Source organism: Oncorhynchus nerka, linkage group LG17 (assembly GCF_034236695.1).
Source record: "Oncorhynchus nerka isolate Pitt River linkage group LG17, Oner_Uvic_2.0, whole genome shotgun sequence".
Taxonomy (NCBI): Eukaryota; Metazoa; Chordata; class Actinopteri; order Salmoniformes; family Salmonidae; genus Oncorhynchus; species Oncorhynchus nerka.
The window spans coordinates 43,151,274-43,176,640 of record NC_088412.1 but is presented as its reverse complement, the minus strand read 5'-3'; the positions used below and the strand labels follow the sequence as shown (position 1 = coordinate 43,176,640).

Sequence of the window (25,367 nt, the reverse complement as noted above, 5' to 3'; positions counted from 1 at the left end):
TGACATCAGCCAAAGTAATTCAATTTCACTGAGACTTTAAATACTATCACTCTCTGAGCACTACAGCTCAGGTTTCTGTAGTTTAGCTGTATTCACAGACACTTCAGAGTATCATATTGAATCCTGGGGGTCGACTCAGGGGGTGGGTCAGCACATGTGAACAAGCTTTAGGGGTGCTTTCATGGGGTCTACATCGAGAGCGTGATGCGCTGTGCAACGCCAACATGTCACATACTAAATGACTGCATACACAGGACAACACAGATGGGATGTCAACTTTGACTAAACAGACCTGGAACTTCTCATATTCATACTGCAAAACAGACGTGAAACTGCTTAATACACATTTATAACAAAATTCTGACTACATAAATGTGCGTTCATGAACCAGGAATAGTTCATAACATGTTTATTACACATTCATAACAGCATTCATAAACTACAAATAGGTTCTGCTGGGACTTTTTCCAAGTATATGTTATGTAGTGACCCCCCCAAAAAAATTCTCTGTCAATCCATGGAATTTTAGACTACATATTAACAATAGGATTCAGAACTCTCACACAGAAACACCTCTAGGGTGAGTTACATGCTGACCACACCACTCACGTTACGTGTGTGAGCGTTGCAAAATACATTTACACATGCATTTTAATCCAAACTGCTCGCACGTGTTTGCGTCGTTAGGCGCTAAAATAGGACTTTGTGCTATTTTTTTACGCTTTAAGCGCTCCAAGTCCCGCCTCTCCCATCTCCTCATTGGTTTTTAGGAGCATATATTTCAACCTGCGTGTCCTGATCGTGTCTGGTGTGGATGGATAAAAATCAACAAGCTTTTGATGACGCGCGTGCCCAGTGTAGTCCGCATGTTAGTGTTCTTTCTTATCCCATATTCCCCCTAGCAACAGTGACTATTACCTCACAGGCAGACCAGGGGGTAGGGAGTGTGTGGAACTGCTTTGAGCGGCACCTGTTTCTCAAGGGCTGGTTTTAGAGGGATGACATATACCGAACCCCATTCTAAAACCCAAAACCAGCCCTAGCCCTTTAGGGACTACGCTGAAGATCTGAAAGAACTGGACAGCTGCCCATTGATTTGGGATTCAGCACTACCTTATGTACTAACATGATTCTGTATGACTAACAACCATGTCCACAGCCACAATACCAGTACAGTGTAATAGCAATGATCCCATTAAGAACATCTGCTCTGTTTCTGGGCCAAATGATCTAATCATGCTCATTTCTTCAATTAGAAGGTCTTCTGTTCCTATAATTCCTCTCTCGCTCTACCCCTCTCGCTCTCCTTATCGCCCCCTCTCTTGCCCCCTCTCGCTATCCCTCCTCTTGCTACCCCTCTTGCCCGCCCCTCTCTCTCCCTCGCTCTTGCCCTCTCCCCCGCTCTCTCAAAATGTGGGGCTCTTAAGGTTTTAAAGCCCTTCACTAATTTGTGCTAGTTCAACAACCGTATATTTTGTCAATAGAAAATGGGGGTTCAAGAACATAACTGAGTGTGACCTTCAACACAGTATATTACACTGTATAAAGAAGAGTGGGCTAGATCAGACAGTGAAGAGCAGCAGTATAAGGCAGAGTCTGAACAGTAAAGTGCCAGAGCCACAATGCCTGCTATTCATCCAGGTAACAATCATCAAAGAGTGCCAGTGTGGAGCGGAGCCCCTTTCACACAACTCCATACAGACTTCTTCCCAGATCCACAGCTTGCTGGTTATCTAACTGGCTGAATTGGCCATTGTGATGAAGGGGGATTAATAAGAGAGTGGCTCTGAATATAGTTCATGAATAGCAGCTTTTGTGTGTCCAACTCCAACGGACAGCCGTGTTCCATAGTTGTCACAGCAAAAGCCCCCAAACACAAGAGGAAGATCCTCTAATGACCACAGCAAACAAAGGGATACAGGATTTACCAGATCAACAGTACAACCATGACGATGCAAGGCCGTTTGGGCATTGCAAGATGTAGCACAATTTTTTGTAACGTGAAGTTGTGCACGTTACAAATCACTGGGGGGGATAATTGATTGGGTGGGGTCTGAACTATGAAGTCTGATGTGATAACCCTAACTCAAGAGAGGGAATTTACAGGAGGAAAAAGTTGTGAGATATAACCTACGGTTGAAAACAGTTCCATAAAAAGGAGGTATAGGTTTTTGATGTGTTTCTCAAACCAAAAAACGTAAGGAAACCAAAGGGTACCAAAGGAGGTGAGCAGAACTAAACCAAGCACAAGCGGTCTTTCAGTAAGATGCTTAAAGAGAGAGGGCATTAGCTGACCCACTTCTGACTGACACCCCACTGGGCAAAAACTGGTTGAATCAACATTGTTTCCACAATTTCAACCCCCAAAAATCTAATGACGTTGAATCAACGTAGAAAACTGAATGGATTTGCAAAAAGTCGTCAACACAAGGGCATTTCATTTTATTTCACCCAACTTTTAATCTAAATCCAATGACATGGTGACATTTGTTGTCGATTTCAAATGTAAATCAAAACTAGATGTTGAACTGAGGTCTGTGTCCAGTGGGACTGTTAGCAATGACCAACTATTTCAGGAAATAAGGGATTTAAATCTATTTCCATTTTGAGGCAAATACCTACTAGTGTATTATCTGTATAAAGAATTCAAGTCCATTTATATTTCTCTCTCCCTCTCTCTATTAATAGGTTACAGTGAGTAAAAAAAAACAATTACAATGCACCCAGCTAGCACATTTAGTTCCTTGGAAGTTGTGTGAACGTACATTTTTGGTTTCCCATTGGTTCTGGGAACGAAGCCATACGTTTCCTGACTGGTAAAACAGAACGTTATTTAAATGTTCTGAGAACATTCATTTTTAGGTTGCAGGGAGGTTCTGAGAATGTTTTACTATGGTTCCCTGAAAGTTTTCCTGGGAGATTTTATTAACATTCTGTGAATGGAATTGATAGGGTTTTTAAAAAGTAATTAAAATAACATTCTGAAAATAAGATTTTTAATAACACTGCTAGCTTAGTTTGGATGAACTGCTTTGAACGCTAAGCACAGATGGGACACATGGAAATTAATTTGCATGAGCATTAATGATGCAAACATTGTTTTTATTATTGTGGCATCAGGGAGATTTGAACCTATGATCTTCTGTTCTCTATCAACAAAATTAGTCCACTGAGCCATGTTTTTTTAATTCACACAAAGCTGATCATGTGTCTTTTCAATCAGCCCCCCTTTCAAAGGAAACAAGTATTGATTAAGATCAGCTGAGGCCAATTAGTAAGTGCGGCCACCACACCTGAACACACTTACCAAGATAGAAGATAGAAGACAGAGAGAGTTTGGTTGATGCTGCAAACGGAATGTATATGTTTTAAATTCATTATTATAATGTTCTTTGGACGTCAATGTTTTGTTGTGTTTTTATAGTCCCGGTAGGTATTCACACAATAATAATGAATTCTCCTCGACCACACCCACAAATTGGGCAAAAACCAACATTCTTTCCTATTGACCCCTACTGTAAAAGAGGCAACTTTGTTGTTTTGGGTTATACAGAGATAACAAAACATGTCGAGAAGCTGCTGTTCAATGTTCAGAAACTAATTTATAAAAAATGTAAACTGAAATATCACATAGGTATTCAGACCCTTTACTCTGTACTTTGTTGAAGCACTTTTGGCAGCTATCACAGCCTTGAGTCTTCTTGGGTATGACGCTACAAGCTTGGCATACCTGTATTTGGAGAGTTTCTCCCATTCTTCTCTGCAGATCCTCTCAAGTTCAGTCAGGTTGGATGGGGAGAGTTTCTGCACAGCTATTTTCAGGTCTCTCCAGAGATGTTAATTTGAGTTCAAGTCCAGGCTCTGGCTAGGCCACTCAGAGACTTGTCCCGAAGCCACTCCTGCATTTTCTTGGCTGTGTGCTTAGGGTCATTGTCCTGTTGGAAGGTAAACTGTCGCCCCAGTCTGAGGTCCTGAGCACTCTGGAGCAGGTTTTCATTAAGGAACTGTACTTTGCTCCATTCATCTTTGTCTCGACTAGTCTCCCATTCCCTGCTGCTGAAAACCATCCCCACAGGATGATGCTGCCACCACCATGCTTCACTGTAGGGATGGTGCCAGGTTTCCTCCACATGTGACGCTTGCATTCAGGCCAAAGAGTTGAATCTTGGTTTGATCAGACCAGACGATCTTGTTTCTCATGGTCCCGAGATCTGTGCCTTGACACAATCCTGTCTCGGAGCTCCATGGACAATTCCTTCGACCTCATGGCTTGGTTTTTGCTCTGACATGCACTGTCAACTGTGGGACCTTATATAGACAGGCGTGTGCATTTCCCAAATCAATTTATTTTACCATAGGTGGACTCCAATTAAGTTGTAGAAACGTCTCAGGGATGATCAATGGATTCAAGATGCACCTGAGCGCAATTTCGAGTCTCATAGCAAAGGGTCTGAACACTTATGTAAATAATTTTTTTTTAAATACATTTGCAAACATTTCTAAAAACCTGTTTTTGCTTTGTCATTCTGGGGTATTGTGTGTAGATTGCTGAGGATATTTTTGTTTTATCCATTTTAGAATAAGGCTGTAAAATGTGGAAAAAGTCAAGGGGTCTGAATACTTTCCGAAGGCACTGTACATCTAGCCAGGTCAAAAATAACTGACCTACGGTTCGCAATTCTCCCACGTAGGGAAATAGAGCCTGTGAAAATAGTTAGGCTATTCGTTTGAGAGAGTGAGCAACGTGGGGACGCTGTGTCCAAGTAGGCTACACGTAGCTATGTGTAAAGAAAGCATTTAATCACAGGTAAGACATTTAACTTGTTTAGTACAGTCTGTTTGTAACTCAACTCACTACTTGTAGCTCTATAGTCCGTTTGTGTTGTTGATCTTGGCTAGCTTAATGTTCAGGTCAGTAGCTATCTAGCACTCACTCACTCATGTGGCTGCTAGAATCGTCATGAAAATGGGTATGAGGGAAGCCCAGTGGTCACCAATCTTTGAGTCAAGATCACTCAAAAAGATCACTCAGTCAAAAATCAAATTAAGCCCAATCAAATTGATGTGGCTTAAGCATTGTTGTGGACTTAGAACATCACATTTTTGTATTTTTTCTATTACAAAAAAAGTTTGATTTTGAAAGTGAAAATCCCCCAAAATCTACGTGAAAACTCGTTAAAAAAAAATAGGAAAACATGATTTTCACACAGGGTGCCTTTCCTTCGCTGGGTGGGCCGTTTGGGAACTTTTTGGCTAAATTAGAGTATTCCCACCTCTCCAGGCACCAGTACACCATAGGGCCGATGGAAAGACAGCAATCCCACAGCGCATAATGTTAAAGGATATACATACAGTAATAAACCAGTAGGTCCCAATCATAAGAATACAAAAACACAACCATTAAGCATTTTCCAATAAGGAGTTAAATAATTACTTAATTGCAAAAACATGTCGCCAAAACCATGTAATTGGTGACCTGAAGTTTGAATGCAACAATGTTTCACACACATAAGTTATTTTCAAAGAGATGGCTAACAACAGCTAGCGAGCTGCAATTTAAAATAAAATAAAAACACAGTTCCACTCACCAGATGATGATCATTTGAAACTGAACTTTTTGTTGAAAGTTATTCTTGAAAAGGGAGAAGCTAACAAATTAGCAACAACATCCTCTTTGATAACACCTGCTGGAGCTGCTGAAATCTAGCCGACAACAAAAACGAGTTAACTAGACCATGGGAAAACTACTGCTAGCTTATTGCGCAGAGACCAGTTGGCCTTTGAGAAGGCAGAAGTATCCATACGTTTTTGTAAGTCAAAATGTAAAATGTGATTGGTTGATGTCACAGTCACTACAAATTGTTGCCTTATTACAGTTGAATGGCAAATTACTTATATCTTGCTTCTGATCCATCTAGCCAAAGGCTGACTAGATTTAGCTCCCCAGAGACTAGCAAAGAAAAATCCTGATTGGATCTTTTCTTCCTCTTCAGTGTTAACCCTTTCCTTTCCAACAAAATTGAAGAGATTAAATCTGAACATTGAAAATATTATTGTTATTATTTTATAAATACTTATCCCTTTCTCTGAAGGCATAGAAGGCCCATTCTCCCACACTGTTATGAATGTCTTAAGAATTCATATGTTGTTCTGAAATACTGGACAATTTGACAAATATTACAATCATGGACCCCTTGTCCCCCTCCCGGTCTCGGTCTTGACTCGGCCTCGCCCCCCTCTGGACTTGGCTTGACTCCAAATCTATTTGTTCCTATCTTGAAATCGGTCTTGCTTTAAGTGGTCTCGAACACAACACTGCTTCAGACACATGAAATGGTTCAAAATAGGAACACTTCGCCCAGCGTGCAGGGCAGCTGATCGACCGGTTGGTGACAAATGTCCTACAATATTATGTTTCTCTAAGTAGTGAGAATGTACTTTTTTTAAATGTAGTTTTGTAATTACTAAAACAAGCAGACAAGAAAATTGCATTTGAAAAATGTAAAGTTCTTGCTGTGAGCCAGGCAGGGTCGCGACGTTCTGTGTAATACCGACTGAGTCTATGGAACGTTTTCTTTTTGTTCTGAAAACATTACTTTAAATACAACCATGAGGAAACGTGATGCTAATATATTGAAATTCCCACAGAAGAACATTGTTTCTTAACATTCTCTGAAAAATGTGAGAACATTACTTTAAATAGAACCATGAGGAAACCTGTAGGAAACGTTAAGCTGAAGTACTGAAATTCACACCTAAGAAAGATATGGTTCTCAGAACAATATGTGCTAGCTGGGCATTATTTGTGTCCCTTATTTCACCTCTCTCATTTCACATGTCATCAGTTTACTTCTCATAAGGTCAATAAGGAATCACATAACTCTTATTACTACAATATTACATATTTACACCCTTTACTGCATTTTCATGTGTATAGCCCATGGCTCTAACAGTCAAATAACATGGTACATTTGACTTAATATGCTGTAATGTAATACTATGGTAGACCAGCGATGAGATGACAGACTGTCTAGCAGTGACTTAATCCAGATTCGTAATAATTTTATTTCTGTCTAAAAGAGAGAACATTTCACTTTCCTGATGAATTAGTTAAAATTGCCAAACTGCTGCTGTGCTCTGCCTCTGAGCAACGCTCATCTCCATACTGTACAACCACACTGATGATAACAGAATATCTATTTATAGAAAGTCATTCTAGATCTAATTTCCGCTTTTAACTCGCACACACTATCACACATACTATAGTGACGCATAGTATCATACTGTATATCCAGCAACCCTAACCCTCATATCCGTGCTGCGACTGATGCACTATACCGTAGTAATGATATCTATGTGACGTCTTTGAGGATGTGGATGTCAATAATAATGGCAGTGGGACACTACAGTCAGTAATTGGGCTGCTGATCTCGAGCTCTTATCACTGCTATTATAGGCCTAGGTTTTATCTGTAGAAAGGTCCTATTGTAGTGGTAGATACAGTACATGTTCATGGACGGTTTCCAGGCAGATCGATACCCTGAGGATGTAGAAATTACAGCCCTTAGATCCACTCGCAGTCGGTGTTCCAATTCACCACAAAGTTGTTTGATGGGCTTGAGGTCAGGGCCCTGTGCAGGCCAGTCAAGTTCTTCCACACAGATCTCAAACCATTTTTGTACGGACCTCGCTTTGTGCACAGGGCATTGTCATGCTGAAACAGGAAAGGGCCTTCCCCAAACTGTTTCCACAAGTTGGAAGCACAGATGTGTACCATGACCAGTCTTTCAAAGCATTTCCTGGCTACAGATGTGAGTGCTATGGGCTATAGTTATTTAGTCAGGTTACCTTGGCGTTCTTGGGCACGGGGACTAGGGTGGTCTGCTTGAAATATGTGGGTATTACAGACTGGGTCAGGGAGAGGTTGAAAATGTCAGTGAAGACACTTACTAGCTGATTAGCGCATGCTCTGAGTACGGGTCCTGATAATCCGTCTGGCCCTGCAGCCTTGTGAATGTTACCTGTTAAAAGGTTTTACTCACATCGGATACGGAGAGCGCAATCACACAGTCGTGCTCTCATGCATGGTTCAGTGTTGCTTGCCTTGAAGCGAGCATAGAAGGCATTTGGCTCATCTGGTAGGCTTGCGTTATCCGCAGCACGCGGCTGGATTTCCCTTTGTAATCCATGATAGTTTGCAAGCCCTGCCACATCTGACGAGTGACAGGATTCAATCTTAGTAGTATGATTCGATTTTAGTCCTGTATTGACGCAATTCTGAGGACATCAACATAAGACAAAAACACTTAGACAGATTTCTGAAGTGGAAATGTCGGGTGCAGAATCAGGGTATAGAGAAGGTTTTGCACTGCATTTTCCTGACAGCCTATTTGTGAGAGGTTCTTATGCAACACTGCACAAAGGCAGGCGACCCTCTTGTTTTAGTTTAGCTGAGGGGTCAAAAGTGGCACAAGAACCACAGCGAGGAGTTTGCTTAGCAACTGTGTTTTAATCACGTTGCCTATGCACCGAAAGATAACTAATATGATTGTATGTGGGTTTTTTTAATCTCCACTGCTCATTTACCACAAATGTAAAACGTATTCAGAACTGAATCTGTCATCTATTTTTGGAATAACCAATTAGGAAAAGAGGAGAGACAGTGATGAACTGGTGCTGAAATACTAATGCCTAAAAATGGACCAGAAAGTGTTCCTCGCCCCTGTAGGCTAACTAAAAAGCCCTTCGGTAGAGGGTAGAGAGGAGCTGATCTGGTGATATTCCCCATGTCATGACTGAGGCTAAAAACAGCCTTCCACTGCATGGCTTCATCGCCATTGTACTTCTACTGGCCTTGCTTAGCAACAACAACAAAATCCCCCTGCTCAGTCCCCCTGCTCAGGGAGGATAAAGGAGAGGGATTCTCAGTTTCCATGAGAATTGCAATATCTATTTACACACACCAAAGAACAGCAGTATTGACTCTGCAGGCAGCGATCACAGGGTGACATGCTCAAGAAAGACATTCAAAAGCCTCTCTGTATTGGCAAGGTGGATGTTTATAGATGAAATGCAAACATTTCTCATGTCTAGAATAGACCTAACTTTTAGGAAGAGTCCACATGCATCCACAAGCCAGTCAAAATCATAACCACAGGCTCTTGAGTAAGAGGCAGGCTGACTAGATTTCACCCTCAGACAGACAAGATAAATGTATGACCAGTTCTACTCTTGCCTTTTTCATCTCTGGAAGAACGATAGAAACACAAGACAGCAACTTGAGACAGAGAACGGACTGGAGGGCCCCACCAGGTTGCTCACAAATACTCTCATTATCCCTAAATATGTCCCGTAGACTGCACAGCAACTGCTATCTTTAATCTACCCGATCTTTGGGTCGTTACATGAAATGAATGCCCTTTGCTTCCCTTTGATACTTGTAAGTAGAAATTGTGAACCAATATAAGCCTGTTATATTCAATGAAGTGCCCTTTAATGTAGACCTAAATGTTAACCTAAGTATACCTCATAATATCTGTAGCTTCTTTATCATGGATTTAGCCCAAGTGTAAGCTATACACACTATGCAGGCTAGTTTGTAGGCTCTTTTTACCCTGACAACATTGGCTCACTTCTCATAAGACATTGTAACCAGGTTGTGCAATGGACTGGCTGTTAAAATATCAAAAACATCACTGTGCTTCTCCTATAAAGCAGTAGTCTATGGTGCTATGAGAGGAGAAGTCTGTTAATAGGTAGTTATCAATAAAACGTCACAATAAGGCGCAGAGTGTGGGATTTGCCTGCTGGGGGGCTAGGAGACCCTCAACTGGCAACTGCACATCGGTTTCAAGGGATTGTTAAATAAATATGTACTATTGGGTTGTAATATCCCCTCTTGAAGAGCATAGTCAGTACTACAAAATGTCAGATTATTCCAAATGTAGCTCTATCATCATAGTTATACAGCAAATACAGTGGGGCAAAAAAGTATTTAGTCAGCCACCAATTGTGCAAGTTCTCCAACTTAAAAAGATGAGAGAGGCCTGTAATTTTCATCATAGGTACACTTCAACTATGACAGACAAAATGAGAAAAAAAATCCAAAAAAATCACTTTTTAAATTAATTTATTTGCAAATTATGGTGGAAAATAAGTATTTGGTCAAAAACAAAAGTTGATCTCAATACTTTGTTATATACCCTTTGTTGGCAATGACAGAGGTCAAACGTTTTCTGTAAGTCTTCACAAGGTTTTCACACACTGTTGCTGGTATTTTGGCCCATTCCTCCATGCAGATCTCCTCTAGAGCAGTGATGTTTTGGGGCTATTGCTGGGCAACACGGACTTTCAACTCCCTCCAAAGATGTTCTATGGGGTTGAGATCTGGAGACTGGCTAGGCCACTCCAGGACCTTGAAATTCTTCTTACAAAGCCACTCCTTCGTTGCCCGGGCGGTGTGTTTGGGATCATTGTCATGCTGAAAGACCCAGCCACGTTTAATCTTCAATGCCCTAGCTGATGGAAGGAGGTTTTCACTCAAAATCTCACGATACATGGCGCCATTCATTCTTTCCTTTACACGGATCAGTCGTCCTGGTTCCTTTGCAGAAAAACAGCCTCAAAGCATGATGTTTCCACCCCATGCTTCACAGTAGGTATGGTGTACTTTGGATGCAACTCAGCATTCTTTGTCCTCCAAACACGACGAGTTGAGTTTTTACCAAAAAGTTATATTTTGGTTTCATCTGACCATATGACATTCTCCCAATCTTCTTCTGGATCATCCAAATGCTCTCTAGCAAACTTCAGACAGGCCTGGACATGTACTGGCTTAAGCAGGGGGACACGTCTGGCACTGCAGGATTTGAGTCCCTGGCGGCGTAGAGTGTTACTGATGACAGGCTTTGTTACTTTGGTCCCAGCTCTCTGCAGGTCATTTACTAGGTCCCCCCGTGTGGTTCTGGAATTTATGCTCACCGTTCTTGTGATCATGTTAACCCCACGGGGTGAGATCTTGCGTGGAGCCCCAGATCGAGGGAGATTATCAGTGGTCTTGTATGTCTTCCATTTCCTAATAATTGCTCCCACAGTTGATTTCTTCAAACCAAGCTGCTTACCTATTGCAGATTCAGTCTTCCCAGCCTGGTGCAGGTCTACAATTTTGTTTCTGGTGTCCTTTGACAGCTCTTTGGTCTTGGCCATAGTGGAGTTTGGAGTGTGACTGTTTGAGGTTGTGGACAGGTGTCTTTTATACTGATAACAAGTTCAAACAGGTGCCATTACTACAGGTAACGAGTGGAGAACAGAGGAGACTCTTAGAAGAAGTTACAGGTCTGTGAGAGCCAGAAATCTTGCTTGTTTGTAGGTGACCAAATACCATAATTTGCTAATAAATTCATTAAAAATCCTACAATGTGATTTTCTGGATTTTTTTTCTCATTTTGTCTGTCATAGTTGAAGTGTACCTATGATGAAAATGACAGGCCTCTCTCATATTTTTAAGTGAGAGAACTTGCACAATTGGTGGCTGACTAAATACTTCCCCCCCCACTGTAACTGCATGCTTTTTGTGATCAGTAAACATCAATTGATCATGTCATTTCAGATATGTGTGAGTAGCGTTAAGATATCTCTCAATATTGGCCACCATTCAGATATGCGAGGGTAGAACATTCTTATTACAGCTCAGTGGGGTAGCCTCACGATATCTCTCAATATTGGCAGTAGAAAGGCGCATTTGCCGATGTACTGTTAGCTGATGTTTTCTTTGCAAGCTACTGGTAGAAACTTTGCACAGTTGGCTTAAAACAGTGGTAATTATACCTAATGTACTTTTTTCTCCAACCAACGTAGGGCTACCTAGCGAAGTTAGCTAACATTATCCCCTTTTCAACATTGTTTTTAAGAGTGTTTAATTATGATTGCTGCTGACAAGACATGATATTCTACATTGATCGATGGACAATGTCAAATTAGCTAGCTAACTAATAACAGATCACATCAATATGGCTGGTTAAAAAGCTAACTTTCAGGGTATAAACTAGATGGCCAACTATTTCCAAATATAGTTTGATTTGCTTGCCATCTACAGTGGTGATGATGACAGAAGTCCGACTGGCAACTTTACCAGGACGAGGATTTACCGGTGTAAATGGATAGGTTACCCTCACATATCTTAAATGACATGATCAATTGGTGTTTACTGATCATGAAAAGCATGCAGTTACTTGATATATAACTCTGATGATGGTGTAGTTCTGACCATGCTCTTCAAGCGGTGATATTAAAACCAACTGGTTAGCTGTAACATTTATTTAACAATCCCTTAAAAACAGCACATAGTTGTCAATGGTTTTCTGAGAAGCTGGGGGTCTTCTTGCTCCCCAGTAGCCAAATCGAATACTCCTCACCGTATTGTGACGTTAGAATAAAATAGGATCAGATAGAATTGAATAGAATGTCTACTGCAATGTCTACAGTAAAAAGTGTAGGTTCTTGCTTCTACAAATGTGGTGGTGAGTTTGATGCTTTTGCATAAATTGTCTCGCCTTTCAGTGCTGTCACAGAGGGTTGGTGTGCACTATTAGAAGAAAAGTGTTCTTCGGCTGTCCCCAATAGGAGACATTTTTGATTCCAGGCAGAAACTGTTTTTAGTTCCAGATAGAACCCTCTGTGGAAAGGGTTCTACCTGGAACCAAAAAGGGTTCTTCAAAGGGTTCTCCTATAGTCCTAAAACAAGGAAATAAGTTAGCTCTGGTTCGTTCAGCCATCCCTATGGGAAAAACGAAGGGGGAAAGAATAGGGTTTTGGAATAAATGACGAAATGAAGGTCTGAGATTAACACAGTCTTAGGAGATCTTATACGTTTGGTTCTATGAGATAATAGCAGTCAGTTAACATGACTATGAATTATGAAGCCTTTTTATTATTATATAATATTCACAAAAAGTGATGTAAGCGGATGAAGATTAAACCTACAAAAACATTTTCCTCATAGGTTTTGTCCAACGAACCATGGCGGAGTTGGTGCCTACAAAAAGAAGCTATTGCTATTTCTATCTAAGGGGACAGCCAAAGAACCCTTTTGGGTTCTAGATAGCACCTTTCTTTCTAAGAGTGTATTTAAACCAACTTGTGTGACATTGGACCTGTCTAAATCTGCTTAAAGCAGAGCGGAGGACTCCTTGCTGAGGGGTAAAAAGAGAGAAACAGAGAAAGTGGAATCCCTGTCAGTGCCAAGGGTGTGTGGATGATGTGTGCTGAGACAGTGTGCATATCCCTGCTTAGAGGGATAGTTTGGGATTTTGGCAATCTACTTCACCAGAGTCAGATAAACTTGTGGATACCATTGTTTTGCATCTGCATGCAGTTTGAAGGAAGTTGCAAACTACCGTTAGTACAATGACTGGAAGTCTATGAGACTAGTACACTTCCAGTCATTGAGATAACACGAGTTAGCACTGACTTGTGAAACTACCTCTAGCTTCCTTTATACTGACAGAGACATAAAAAGGGTATCCACGATTGACAAAATACCGACCTATTCCTTTTACAACATTTTACTTGTGCCTTATTGCACAAGGAGAATCGCCTTTATTAATGCTGAGTTCTGAAGAAAGAAACTCTGTTAAATAGGTTTACACAGATGAAAATGGACCCCCCCATCCTATCTCACCAAGATCACAGAATAGATCGAGTGCCACTTTCTGAGGTTGTTTGAGTCGGCAGAGTGAAAACCCTTCTCATGATCTGATCGTTTTAGACAGGAGGGGAGTTTATCAATATGCAAACTCCCATCCTCCACACTCTCATGCTCAGAGTTTGTTCTCCAAGAGTGTTCAAGTTTAGTCTTAATTTGGGGACTTGTATCGCTTAGATCAGTGCTTCACTTGATCTATAGAGAGAAATACAGTAAAACCAATGGGAATTAGAAAATATACTTGTTATAAGCACAGTTCAAGTACATGTTTAGCGGAGTAACCCTCTTCACAACCATTACATCAGGTTAGGGAAACTCCACAGAAACTTTTGCTTGCCTTTGACTTTTCAATAATGGATGTCCCTTCCAAACAACACAAACAAAAACACTGATGTTTTGCTTGAATGAATATCCACCATAAAACCCATGCCCTGATTTCACTACTGTAACCATCTGCATCTTATCAGCACCACAACTCTGCACTGGAGTGGTCAATACTTTCTGAAACTACGGAGACGCCCCAAATGGCAGCCTATTCCCCTGGTCAAAAGTAGTGGACCACATAGGGAACAGGGTACCATTTGGGACTCACCCTAAGATGACTATGTTATATGATGGACATGTAATTAATGTGGAGGACGAGGGAGGGGACTGAGAGGGTGAGGTCACAAAGGACGGTGTCTTAATGGATCAAAGCTACTTTAGGCTAACTGAAAAAGGATTAGGAAGACTTGCTTAAAACATGGAAAAGAAACATCCAATCCTCCCCGCCCGGCTAAAACAGAGAGCAGGGCTGAGGGGGAATCAGGCATCAGGACTCAACATGCTGTGTGGCGGCGTGGGGCTGACAGACACTGACACGTGTGAAAGCAGTTATGTGATATGTTAATCATGATGAAAGTCTGCACTGACTCCTCAGCTCTTCTCCCCCATGAACCAACTGGGAAATACAGCCCATAATATATACTACACAAAGTGTACAAAACATTAGGAACACCTTCCTAATATTGACTGGCACCATCTTTTGCCCTCAGAACACTCAATTTGTCGGGGAATGGACTCTACAAGGTGTCAGGCATTCCATAGGGATGCTGTCCCATGTTGACTCCAATGATTCCCAGAGTTGTGTCAAGTTGGCTGGATGTCCTTTGGGTGGTGGACCATTCTTGATACACACGGGAAACTGTTGTGCGTACTGCCATGACCTGTTCAAAGAACTTACATGTTGTCTTGCCCATTTACCCTATGAATGGCACACATACACAACCCATGTCTCTGTCTCAATTGTCTCAAGGCTTAACAAATCTTTCTTTAACTTGTCTCCCACTCTTCATCTACACTCATTGAAGTAGATTTAAAATGGCCGGGCGGCCAGCTCTAGGAAGAGTTGGTGCTTCCAAACTTCTTCCATTTAAGAATGATGGAGGCCAATGTGTTCTTGGGGACCTTCAATGCTGCAGAAATATTTTGTTACCCTTCCCCATAATCCTGTCTCGGAGCTCTACGGACAATTCCTTCGAGGTTGGTTTTTGCTCTGACATGCACTGTCAACTGTGGGACCTTATATAGGCAGGTGTATGCCTTTCCAAATCATGTTCAATCAATTGAATTTACCACAGGTGGACTCCGATCAAGTTGTAAAAACATCAAGTATGATCAATGGAAACAGGATGCAAGTGAGCTCCATTTCGAGTCTCATAGCAAAGGGTGTGAATACTTATGTAAATAAGGTATTTCTGTTTTAATATTTTATTTCTAAAAACCTGTTTTCGCTTGGTCATTATGGGGTATTGTGTGTAGATTGATGAGGAAAATAAATAATTTCATCAATTCTAGAATAAGGCTATAACGTATCAAAATCTGGAAAAAGGGAAGGGGTCTGAACACTTTCCGAATGCACTGTACAAAGTAAAAGTGCTATACATCAAATTCCTTGTATTAAGCAAACCAGACTGCACGATTTTCTTTATTTTTTTGTATTCCTATTTTCCACCATAATTTGCAAATAAATTCAAGAAAAATCCTACAATGTGGTTTTCTGGATTTTTTTTTCTCATTTTGAAGAAGCTGCTAGCGCTGCCTGTTCTGCAGTGATAGCCTCCCGTCAGCTCAACTTGTGCTGCACTCAGCTGATCCTAATGATCGCAGAGAAACACGCTGATCTACGGACAGATTTCTGACAACAGTCACTCTTAACCTCTATATGCGATCGGTATTCACCTCTGAAGGTAAATAATGTCCTTACATTCAGTAATCTTGCTGATTTGTCATCATGAGGGTCCCAGAGATAAAATGTAGCATCATTTTGTTTGATGAAATCCAATTTTATATTAAAATGTAGTAACTTGCGTTCTACAGTTTGAACCCCTGCTGTGTAATAATTTAGCTAGCTATTCTGCATATTTCATAGAGTCATAGAGTGCAGTGATATCAAAAATTAGGAACTAAGTTAAAAAATTATCGGATGATCGGGAATCCTAATATTTTAGGATGAGTCCCAAGTCCTACAAGACAGATTGGATGAGGGAAGTGCATCGCGTTGGAGTGATGCCATCTGACGTAAGACAATGGGCCTGTATAGCGTTTGCAAAATAATCAACATCTGTTTCAATTCAACCCAGAATTGAACTAAAAATAGACAATAAAATAGGCCTAGGGTTTCAAGCTCTGGTTGATTTCAAATGTAATGATATTGAATTGTGTTCGGATGTCAACGCATCCAAATATCAATATTTGAAGGAGATGTGTCTTCTGCTTGGATAGTTCCATCTGTGACACTGGCTTCAATTCCAGTTTGTCTACAGAATAATAATTGATATGTTAGATTCAAGTCTCCATCTCAACCCAAAATCAAGGTAAAGCATAGGAATAATTCAAACTTTATTTAAAGTGCATTTAAAAGTTTGATTTAGACCCCATTCTTTAACTTTTTGGGGGGTTGAGAAGGAGACATGAATCCAACATATCAATTATCAATTTGTAGACAAACAAAGTCAGTGGCACAGATGGAGCCAACTATCCAAACAGAAGACAAATCTCCTTCAAATGTTGATATTTGGTTGCGTTGACAACCAAACACAATTCAATATCATTTTGAAATACAATAAATAGCCTATTAACTTAGACAAGTTAACAAACTATATGTTGGATTCATGTCTCCAACTCAACCACAAATAAAAATTGAAGAATGGGATTAAGACAGTGGCTCAGATGGAACAATCAACAATCAGTAGATACATCGCCTTTAAATGTTATTTGGTTGCGTTGTCAACCAAACACAATTCAATATTACTTTTTTAATACTAAAGTTAAGGCTAACATTCCACATTGAGGTTACTGTAACTATAAATGTCTTCTTATGTAATTACATAAAGTGTGCATGTTCAAGATTGCATGCATAGGTTATAGCAGGTCTGTGGAGATGTTCACAATTGCTGCAATAATCTGCGCAAAATCTTCAACGGCATTGATGACTTGCACTTGTATTTATATGTATTTTCAACTGCAATCCAGGCCACTTGGTTCTGCTATTAACACACTGATAACACAATAAAATGTTGTATAAATAAACAAAATATCTGACATTGTATTCCTATTTAAAGTGTTATCAGTGTGTTTGTATTCCTATTTAATCCTATTTAATTGAAAGCACAGTGATGGACATTTGGGTGACTAACTGTCACGCCCTGACCTTAGAGCTTTTTATGTCTCTATTTTTGTTTGCTCAGGGTGTGATTTGGGTGGGCATTCAATGTTCTTTTTTCTATGTTTTTGTATTTCTTTGTTTTGGTCGGGTATGGTTCTCAATCAGGGACAGCTGTCTATCGTTGGCTCTGATTGGGAACCATTCTTAGGTAGCTTTTGCCCACATGGGTTTTGTGGGTGGTTGTTTTCTGTATGATTTAGTTTCCTTACAGAACTGTTCGTTTTCCTCTTTGTTCGAGTGTTCCGAGTTAATAAAATATCATGAACACGTGCCACGCTGCGCTTTGGTCCAGTCATTTACAGGAAGAGGATCGTTACACTAACTAAACCAAATATTACCCAATTAACCACATTGAAATTATGTGGTGTGCCCAGTAGGTTGATAGAAGAAGGGGGCACAATGCCAAAGAATCTTCACAAAATACTTAATTTAAATAACAAAATATTAAACTGTCATTATGGGAAATGCGTTTTGGTTGAACAGGCTTTCAAGTTTGTGGTAAACGGTTAAAACCAGACCATTTGAAAACTCAGAATACAGCAGCCCTGATCCATAAAATGCTGCCCATTGGGCACAGAAATCAGTTCAAGGTCTAGTTTTTAATATACTTTTGGTTGAGTTGTCACCTAAGTGAAATCAAGGTGAAATCAACAAAACATCTCACCATGCCATTGGATGGATTTAGGTTAAAAGTTGGGTGAAAAAAATAAATGCCATTATGTTGACTTTTTACAAATCCAATCAGTTTTCCACATTGATTCAATGTCCCCACATTCATATTTTTGGGGTTGATTTCACGTGGAAATAACGTTGATTCAACCAGTTTTTGCACAGTGGATGGTAATTCCAGGTTGTTGCTGGATATTACAGGCTAAACCTCCCACATGTCAAACCTACAACACACACATGTGGAGTGAGTGTTAGCAGGCTAGCCTAGAGACAGCGACGATGATACTGTAAATTTAAGGACAAATACACCCTTCTACAAACAATATAAGATGTGGGCTGTTTCTATGGTGGCCATGTGCCTGAAAAGACGAAAGGACGGTGCGGCGCCTGTCCTATATTGCTCGTCTCGTTTCCCGTCGCATCTACCCGTCCCGTCGCCGCAATTCTAACTACATTACATTTCCGCCCACAAGCCAAACTGACCCTTTGAAATACGGGCTCACCCAGTACACCGGAGGACGTTTGCTGCGAGGAGGCAGCACTTGGATCTGTCTTTTCTCCCTCGCGTTGCGATCGGTGTTTGTGCCAAAAGCCCTCGGTGCCGTCTCTGCTGTCGGAGAGGCTGATACGGGCAGCTGCAGCTGCTGCTCCCGTCGCCCCGGTCTCAGGCATGCTCTTTCAGTGGGGTGTAACGGTCGATACTCTCCGGGAAAAGGGAGAATGAAATCGCATCTCAGGCAGGCAAAGCATGGACCGCGACAGACCGGTGGGTCAAAGATACAGAGGTTAAATTAACGTGAAGTGATGGTTGTTGTGCTGGTGGCTCATCCTGGTTTGCAGCAGAATGCGAGCAGATGGATAGCGCTCGGTTGATTCTTATGTATCGAGGCTTAAGAGAAAAGGGGAGACGACACGTAGGCTACAGCCAGCCACCACACACAGACACATGCCCTGGAAATAAAATATCGTTATTTTCCTCCTTGCCCTCCAAGAGAACATTTCAATAAATACACCTTTCACTTTCTCTGACCTCTGCAAACAGCCAGAGAGCAAACTGTTTTTTATAGAACCACTACCCGATGCAGAAGCGCCACCCCCCATCTGATATCAGTCAAAATACTAAACGATTTTACTTTCCAATCCCACTGGTCACGCTGTCATTTCAACGTAGATAATTGGGTACTATTTGGTTGAGACGTTGATCAATGATATTACAACCTATAGTCACCTACTCAAAAATACAAAAGTTAGTAAAATGTCCAATGTATTATCATGATGCTTTCAACCATCTACTAGTAAAACCACAACCAAATTCCAAGGGAAAAACCATGTCAGATTGTTGGTTAAATTGGCACCCAAATGTCTGTCACTGTGCTTTCAACCATTTAAAAGGCACAGCAAAGTTCAAATGGCAATACAATGATCTATATTGTGTTTATGTATACAGCAGATTAGTGTGATATCACTGCTTCATCTAATAGCACAACCAAATGATGCTGGATTGCAGTTGAGATGCATTACCAGTAGTACTACTGTTCAAGACTTTGTGCAGATTATTACAGCAATTGTGAAGATCATCACTGACCTGTGATGACCTATGGGTTCTATCTTGAACAGGCATGCTTTACATGATTGCGTAAGAAAAAATGTATTGTTACAGTAACCTCAAAATGTGGCTATGGATGTGTTACTCCATTTTCAGGTTGAATGTTACATTAGTTTATAGCCTTAACTTTAGGATATTTATTATATGACAAAAGTAAGGCTTAAAAACATTTTATCAATAATGTCAAAAAGGCTTCGACCATCTTGAATGGCCTTTTCTATTCCAAATTTGGAAGCTTTCAACTTTCCAGCTGGACTAACAAATGTAATAAAAAATATTAATATATAAATCAATATATTTTATATTTAGTCAACCACCAATTGTGCAAGTTCTCCCACTTCAAAAGATGAGAAAGGCCTGTAATTTTCATCATAGGTACACTTCAACTATGACAGACAAAATTAGAAAAGAAATCCAGAAAATCACATTTTTAATGAATTTATTTGCAAATTATGGTGGAAAATAAGTATTTGGTCAATAACAAAAGTTGATCTCAATACTTTGTTATATACCCTTTGTTGGCAATGACAGAGGTCAAACGTTTTCTGTAAGTCTTCACAAGGTTTTCACACACTTGCTGGTATTTTGGCCCATTCCTCCATGCAGATCTCCTCTAGAGCAGTGATGTTTTGGGGCTGTTGCTGGGCAACATGGACTTTCAACTCCCTTCAAAGATTTTTTGAGATCTGGAGACTGGCTAGGCCACTCCAGGACCTTGAAATGCTTCTTACGAAGCCACTCCTTCATTGCCCGGGCGGTGTGTTTGGGATCATTGTCATGCTGAAAGACCCAGCCACGTTTAATCTTCAATGCCCTTGCTGATGGAAGGAGGTTTTCACTCAAAATCTCACGATACATGGCGCCATTCATTCTTTCCTTTACACGGATCAGTCGTCCTGGTTCCTTTGCAGAAAAACAGCCTCAAAGCATGATGTTTCCACCCCATGCTTCACAGTAGGTATGGTGTACTTTGGATGCAACTCAGCATTCTTTGTCCTCCAAACACGACGAGTTGAGTTTTTACCAAAAAGTTATATTTTGGTTTCATCTGACCATATGACATTCTCCCAATCTTCTTCTGGATCATCCAAATGCTCTCTAGCAAACTTCAGACAGGCCTGGACATGTACTGGCTTAAGCAGGGGGACATGTCTGGCACTGCAGGATTTGAGTCCCTGGCGGCGTAGAGTGTTACTGATGACAGGCTTTGTTACTTTGGTCCCAGCTCTCTGCAGGTCATTTACTAGGTCCCCCCGTGTGGTTCTGGGATTTATGCTCACCGTTCTTGTGATCATGTTAACCCCACGGGGTGCGATCTTGCGTGGAGCCCCAGATCGAGGGAGATTATCAGTGGTCTTGTATGTCTTCCATTTCCTAATAATTGCTCCCACAGTTGATTTCTTCAAACCAAGCTGCTTACCTATTGCAGATTCAGTCTTCCCAGCCTGGTGCAGGTCATCTACAATTTTGTTTCTGGTGTCCTTTGACAGCTCTTTGGTCTTGGCCATAGTGGAGTTTGGAGTGTGACTGTTTGAGGTTGTGGACAGGTGTCTTTTATACTGATAACAAGTTCAAACAGGTGCCATTAATACAGGTAAATGAGTGGAGGACAGAGGAGCCTCTTAAAGAAGAAGTTACAGGTCTGTAAGAGCCAGAAATCTTGCTTGTTTGTAGGTGACCAAATACTTATTTTCCACCATAATTTGCAAATAAATTCATTAAAAATCCTACAATGTGATTTTCTGGATTTTTTTTCTCATTTTGTCTGTCATAGTTGAAGTGTACCTATGATGAAAATTACAGGCCTCTCATCTTTTTAAGTGGGAGAACTTGCACAATTGGTGGCTGACTAAATACTTTTTTTGCCCCACTGTACTCTGTCATGAAATACTAAATAAGGGAAATAAAACTAATATAATAAAAGGAATGTTTTACATCTTGCTAAGTCTAAGGGTGGTATTAACCTCCCAGAATTGGAATTGTATCAACTCGCCACCCAGGGCTTTGACTTGCAATTGATAGGTAAATGCACTAAAGAGGAACAATGTGTACATATTGAAGATGCGCAAGCTCATCCCTAAAATCTTTTCACGTGGTGATTTTGAAAGGATAACGCAAAGAACATTGACAATTTCATAATTAAGAACGTTATAAAATGGAAGAAAATGAAAAGTATACTACAATAACTAATATCACTCCCTAAAAACACAACCCTATGGAACAATCCTTGGATACAGTTTCAAAATTAACTGATGGTCCACATGGAAAACTGGCGTAAGGCATAGAAACCATCAATGACTTGGTAATATGAAATACATTTATTTCCATGACAGAATTAAAAAGGAATTTTGGACTGACCAATATAGATATTTTCAAATATATGAAACTTAAAAGTTTCATATCATGAAATTTATATTTGAAATCTTTTGGACATCAGAGCAATCTTGAGGGTATCCTATTTTAGTCAGAAAAGGATATTCATAAATAGGTAAGAGTAGGTGAGATGTGCATTCGGAAAGTATTCACTTTTTCCACATTTTGGATGACATTTATTTTTTTCCTCATTAATCTACACACAATAGCCCATAATGACAAAGCGAAAACAGGTTTTTAGAAATACATTTACATTTAAGTCATTTAGCAGACGCTCTTATCCAGAGCGACTTACAAATTGGTGCGTTCACCTTAAGACATCCAGTGGAACAGCCACTTTACAATAGTGCATCTAAATCTTTTAAGGGGGGTGAGAAGGATTACTTTATCCTATCCTAGGTATTCCTGAAAGAGGTGGGGTTTCAGGTGTCTCCGGAAGGTGGTGATTGACTCCGCTGTCCTGGCGTCGTGAGGGAGTTTGTTCCACCATTGGGGGGCCAGAGCAGCGAACAGTTTTGACTGGGCTGCGCGGGAACTGTACTTCCTCAGTGGTAGGGAGGCGAGCAGGCCAGAGGTGGATGAACGCAGTGCCCTTGTTTGGGTGTAGGGCCTGATCAGAGCCTGGAGGTACTGAGGTGCCGTTCCCCTCACAGCTCCGTAGGCAAGCACCATGGTCTTGTAGCGGATGCGAGCTTCAACTGGAAGCCAGTGGAGAGAGCGGAGGAGCGGGGTGACGTGAGAGAACTTGGGAAGGTTGAACACCAGACGGGCTGCGGCGTTCTGGATGAGTTGTAGGGGTTTAATGGCACAGGCAGGGAGCCCAGCCAACAGCGAGTTGCAGTAATCCAGACGGGAGATGACAAGTGCCTGGATTAGGACCTGCGCTGCTTCCTGTGTGAGGCAGGGTCGTACTCTGCGGATGTTGTAGAGCATGAACCTACAAGAACGGGCCACCGCCTTGATGTTAGTTGAGAACGACAGGGTGTTGTCCAGGATCACGCCAAGGTTCTTAGCGCTCTGGGAGGAGGACACAATGGAGTTATGAATGAATACCTTATTTACAGTTGAAGTCGGAAGTTTACATACAGTACACCTTAGCCAAATACATTTAAACTCCGTTTTTCACAATTCCTGACATTTAATCCTTGTAAAAAATCCCTGTCTTAGGTCAGTTAGGATCACCACTTTATTTTAAGAATGTGAAATGTCAGAATAATAGTAAAGAGAATGATTTATTTCAGCTTTTATTTCTTTCATCACATTCCCAGTGGGTCAGAAGTTTACATACACTCAATTAGTATTTGGTAACATTTCCTTTAAATTGTTTAACTTGGGTCAAACGTTTCGTGTAGCCTTCAACAAGCTTCCCACAATAAGTTGGGTGAATTTTGGCCCATTCCTCCTGACAGAGCTGGTGTAACTGTGTCAGGTTTGTAGGCCTCCTTGCTCGCACACACTTTTTCAGTTCTGCCCACAAATGTTCTATAGGATTGAGGTCAGGGGTTTGTGATGGCCACTCCAATACCTTGACTTTGTTGTCCTTAAGCCATTTTGCCACAACTTTGGAAGTTGTGCATTTGGAAGACCCATTTGCGACCAAGCTTCAACTTCCTAACTGATGTCTTGAGATGTTGCTTCAATATATCCACAGAATTTTCTCCCCTCATGATGCCATCTATTTTGTGAAGTACACCAGTCCCTCCTGCAGCAAAGCACCCCCATGCTTCACTTTTGGGATGGTGTTCTTCAGCTTGCAAGCTCCCCCTTTAACCTCCAAACATAACGATGGTCATTATGGCCAAACAGTTCTATTTTTGTTTCATCAGACCAGAGGATATTTCTCCAAAAAGTATGATCTTTGTCACCATGTGCAGTTGCAAACTGTAGTCTGGCTTTTTTATGGCAGTTATGGAGCAGTGGCTTCTTCCTTGCTGAGCGGCTTTTCAGGTTATGTTGATATAGGACTCATTTTACTGTGGATATAGGTACTTTTTAACCTGTTTCTTCCAGCATCTTCACAAGGTCATCTGCTGTTGTTCTGGGATTGATTTGCACTTTTCGCACCAAAGTACGTTCATCTCTAGGAAACAGAACGCGTCTCCTTCCTGAGCGGTATGACGGCTTTGTGGTCCCACTGTGTTTATACTTGCATACCATTGTTTGTACAGATGAACGTGGTACCTTCAGGCATTTGGAAATTGCTCCCAAGGATGAACCAGACTGACTACTGGAGGTCTACAATTTATTTTTCAAAGTTATTGGCTGATATATTTTGTTTTTCCCATAATGTCAAGCAAAGAGGCACCGAGTTTGAAGGTTGGCCTTGAAATACATCCACAGGTAAACCTCCAATTGACTCAAATGATGTCAATTAGCTTATCAGAAGCTTCTAAAGTCATGACATTTTCTGGAATTTTCCAAGCTGTTTAAAGGCATAGTTAATTTAATGTATGTAAACTTCTGACCCACTGGAATTGTGATACAGTGAATCATAAGTGACATCATATTTTTGTAAACAATTGTTGGAAAAATTACTTGTGTCATGCACAAAGTAGATGTCTTAACCGACTTGCCAAAACTATAGTTTGTTAACAAGAAATGTGTGGAGTGGTTGAAAAACGAGTTTTAATGACTCCAACCTAAGTGTATGTAAACTTCCGACTTCAACTGTACATAACTATTCAGTCCCTTTGCTATGAGACTCGAAGTTGAGCTCACGTGCATCCTGTTTCCATTGCAACTTGAAGTCCACCTGTGGTAAATTCAATTGATTGGACATGATTTGGAAAGATAAACATCTGACAGTTGACAGTGCATGTCAGAGCCAAAATCCAGCCATGAGGTAAAAGGAATTGGCCATAAGGTGCCGAGAAAGGATTGTGTTGAGGCACAGATCTGGGGAAGGGTACCAAAAAAGCTCCTCTCCTCAGCTGTGAAATGGCATAATAAAGTGCACAGCCTGTCCTGTCTGGGAGGATTACCTACATTATGATTGATTTATGTCTTCACGGATATGGGGTAGCAGGTAGCCTAGTGGTTAGAGCGTTGGGCCAGTAACTGAGTGGTTACTAGATCGAATCCCCGAGCTAACAAGGTACAAATCTGTCGTTCTGCTTCTGAACAAGGCCGATAACCCACAGTTCCTAGGCTGTCATTTAATGCCTTGAAACATATTTCTTGGTCTTCATACGTTTTCCATGTAAACATTGTAATACATGTCATTCTCTTTCGAAAAGCCAAACGTTCTCTAGTTTCTAAAAGCATAAAGGTGACTCGAGACCTAATTTATTTACTTTGTCAAACCATGTCAA

General features: G+C 40.9%; 1 protein-coding gene across 2 annotated transcripts in view; it reads right to left on the bottom strand.

The window, feature by feature from the left end:
- The window catches only part of LOC115145293 (anoctamin-8-like), a 58,447-nt gene extending 39,324 nt beyond the window's left edge, over positions 1–19,123 (bottom strand). For both annotated transcript variants that reach the window (XR_010459460.1, XM_029686753.2), the window contains exon 1: positions 18,581–19,123. Coding sequence is in view for 1 of the 2 variants with exons in the window: in XM_029686753.2 (XP_029542613.2) it covers positions 18,581–18,749 (169 nt within the window). In the remaining variant the exon portion in view is untranslated. The remainder of the gene's footprint in view (positions 1–18,580) is intronic.
- Positions 19,124–25,367: the final 6,244 nt, after the last annotated feature.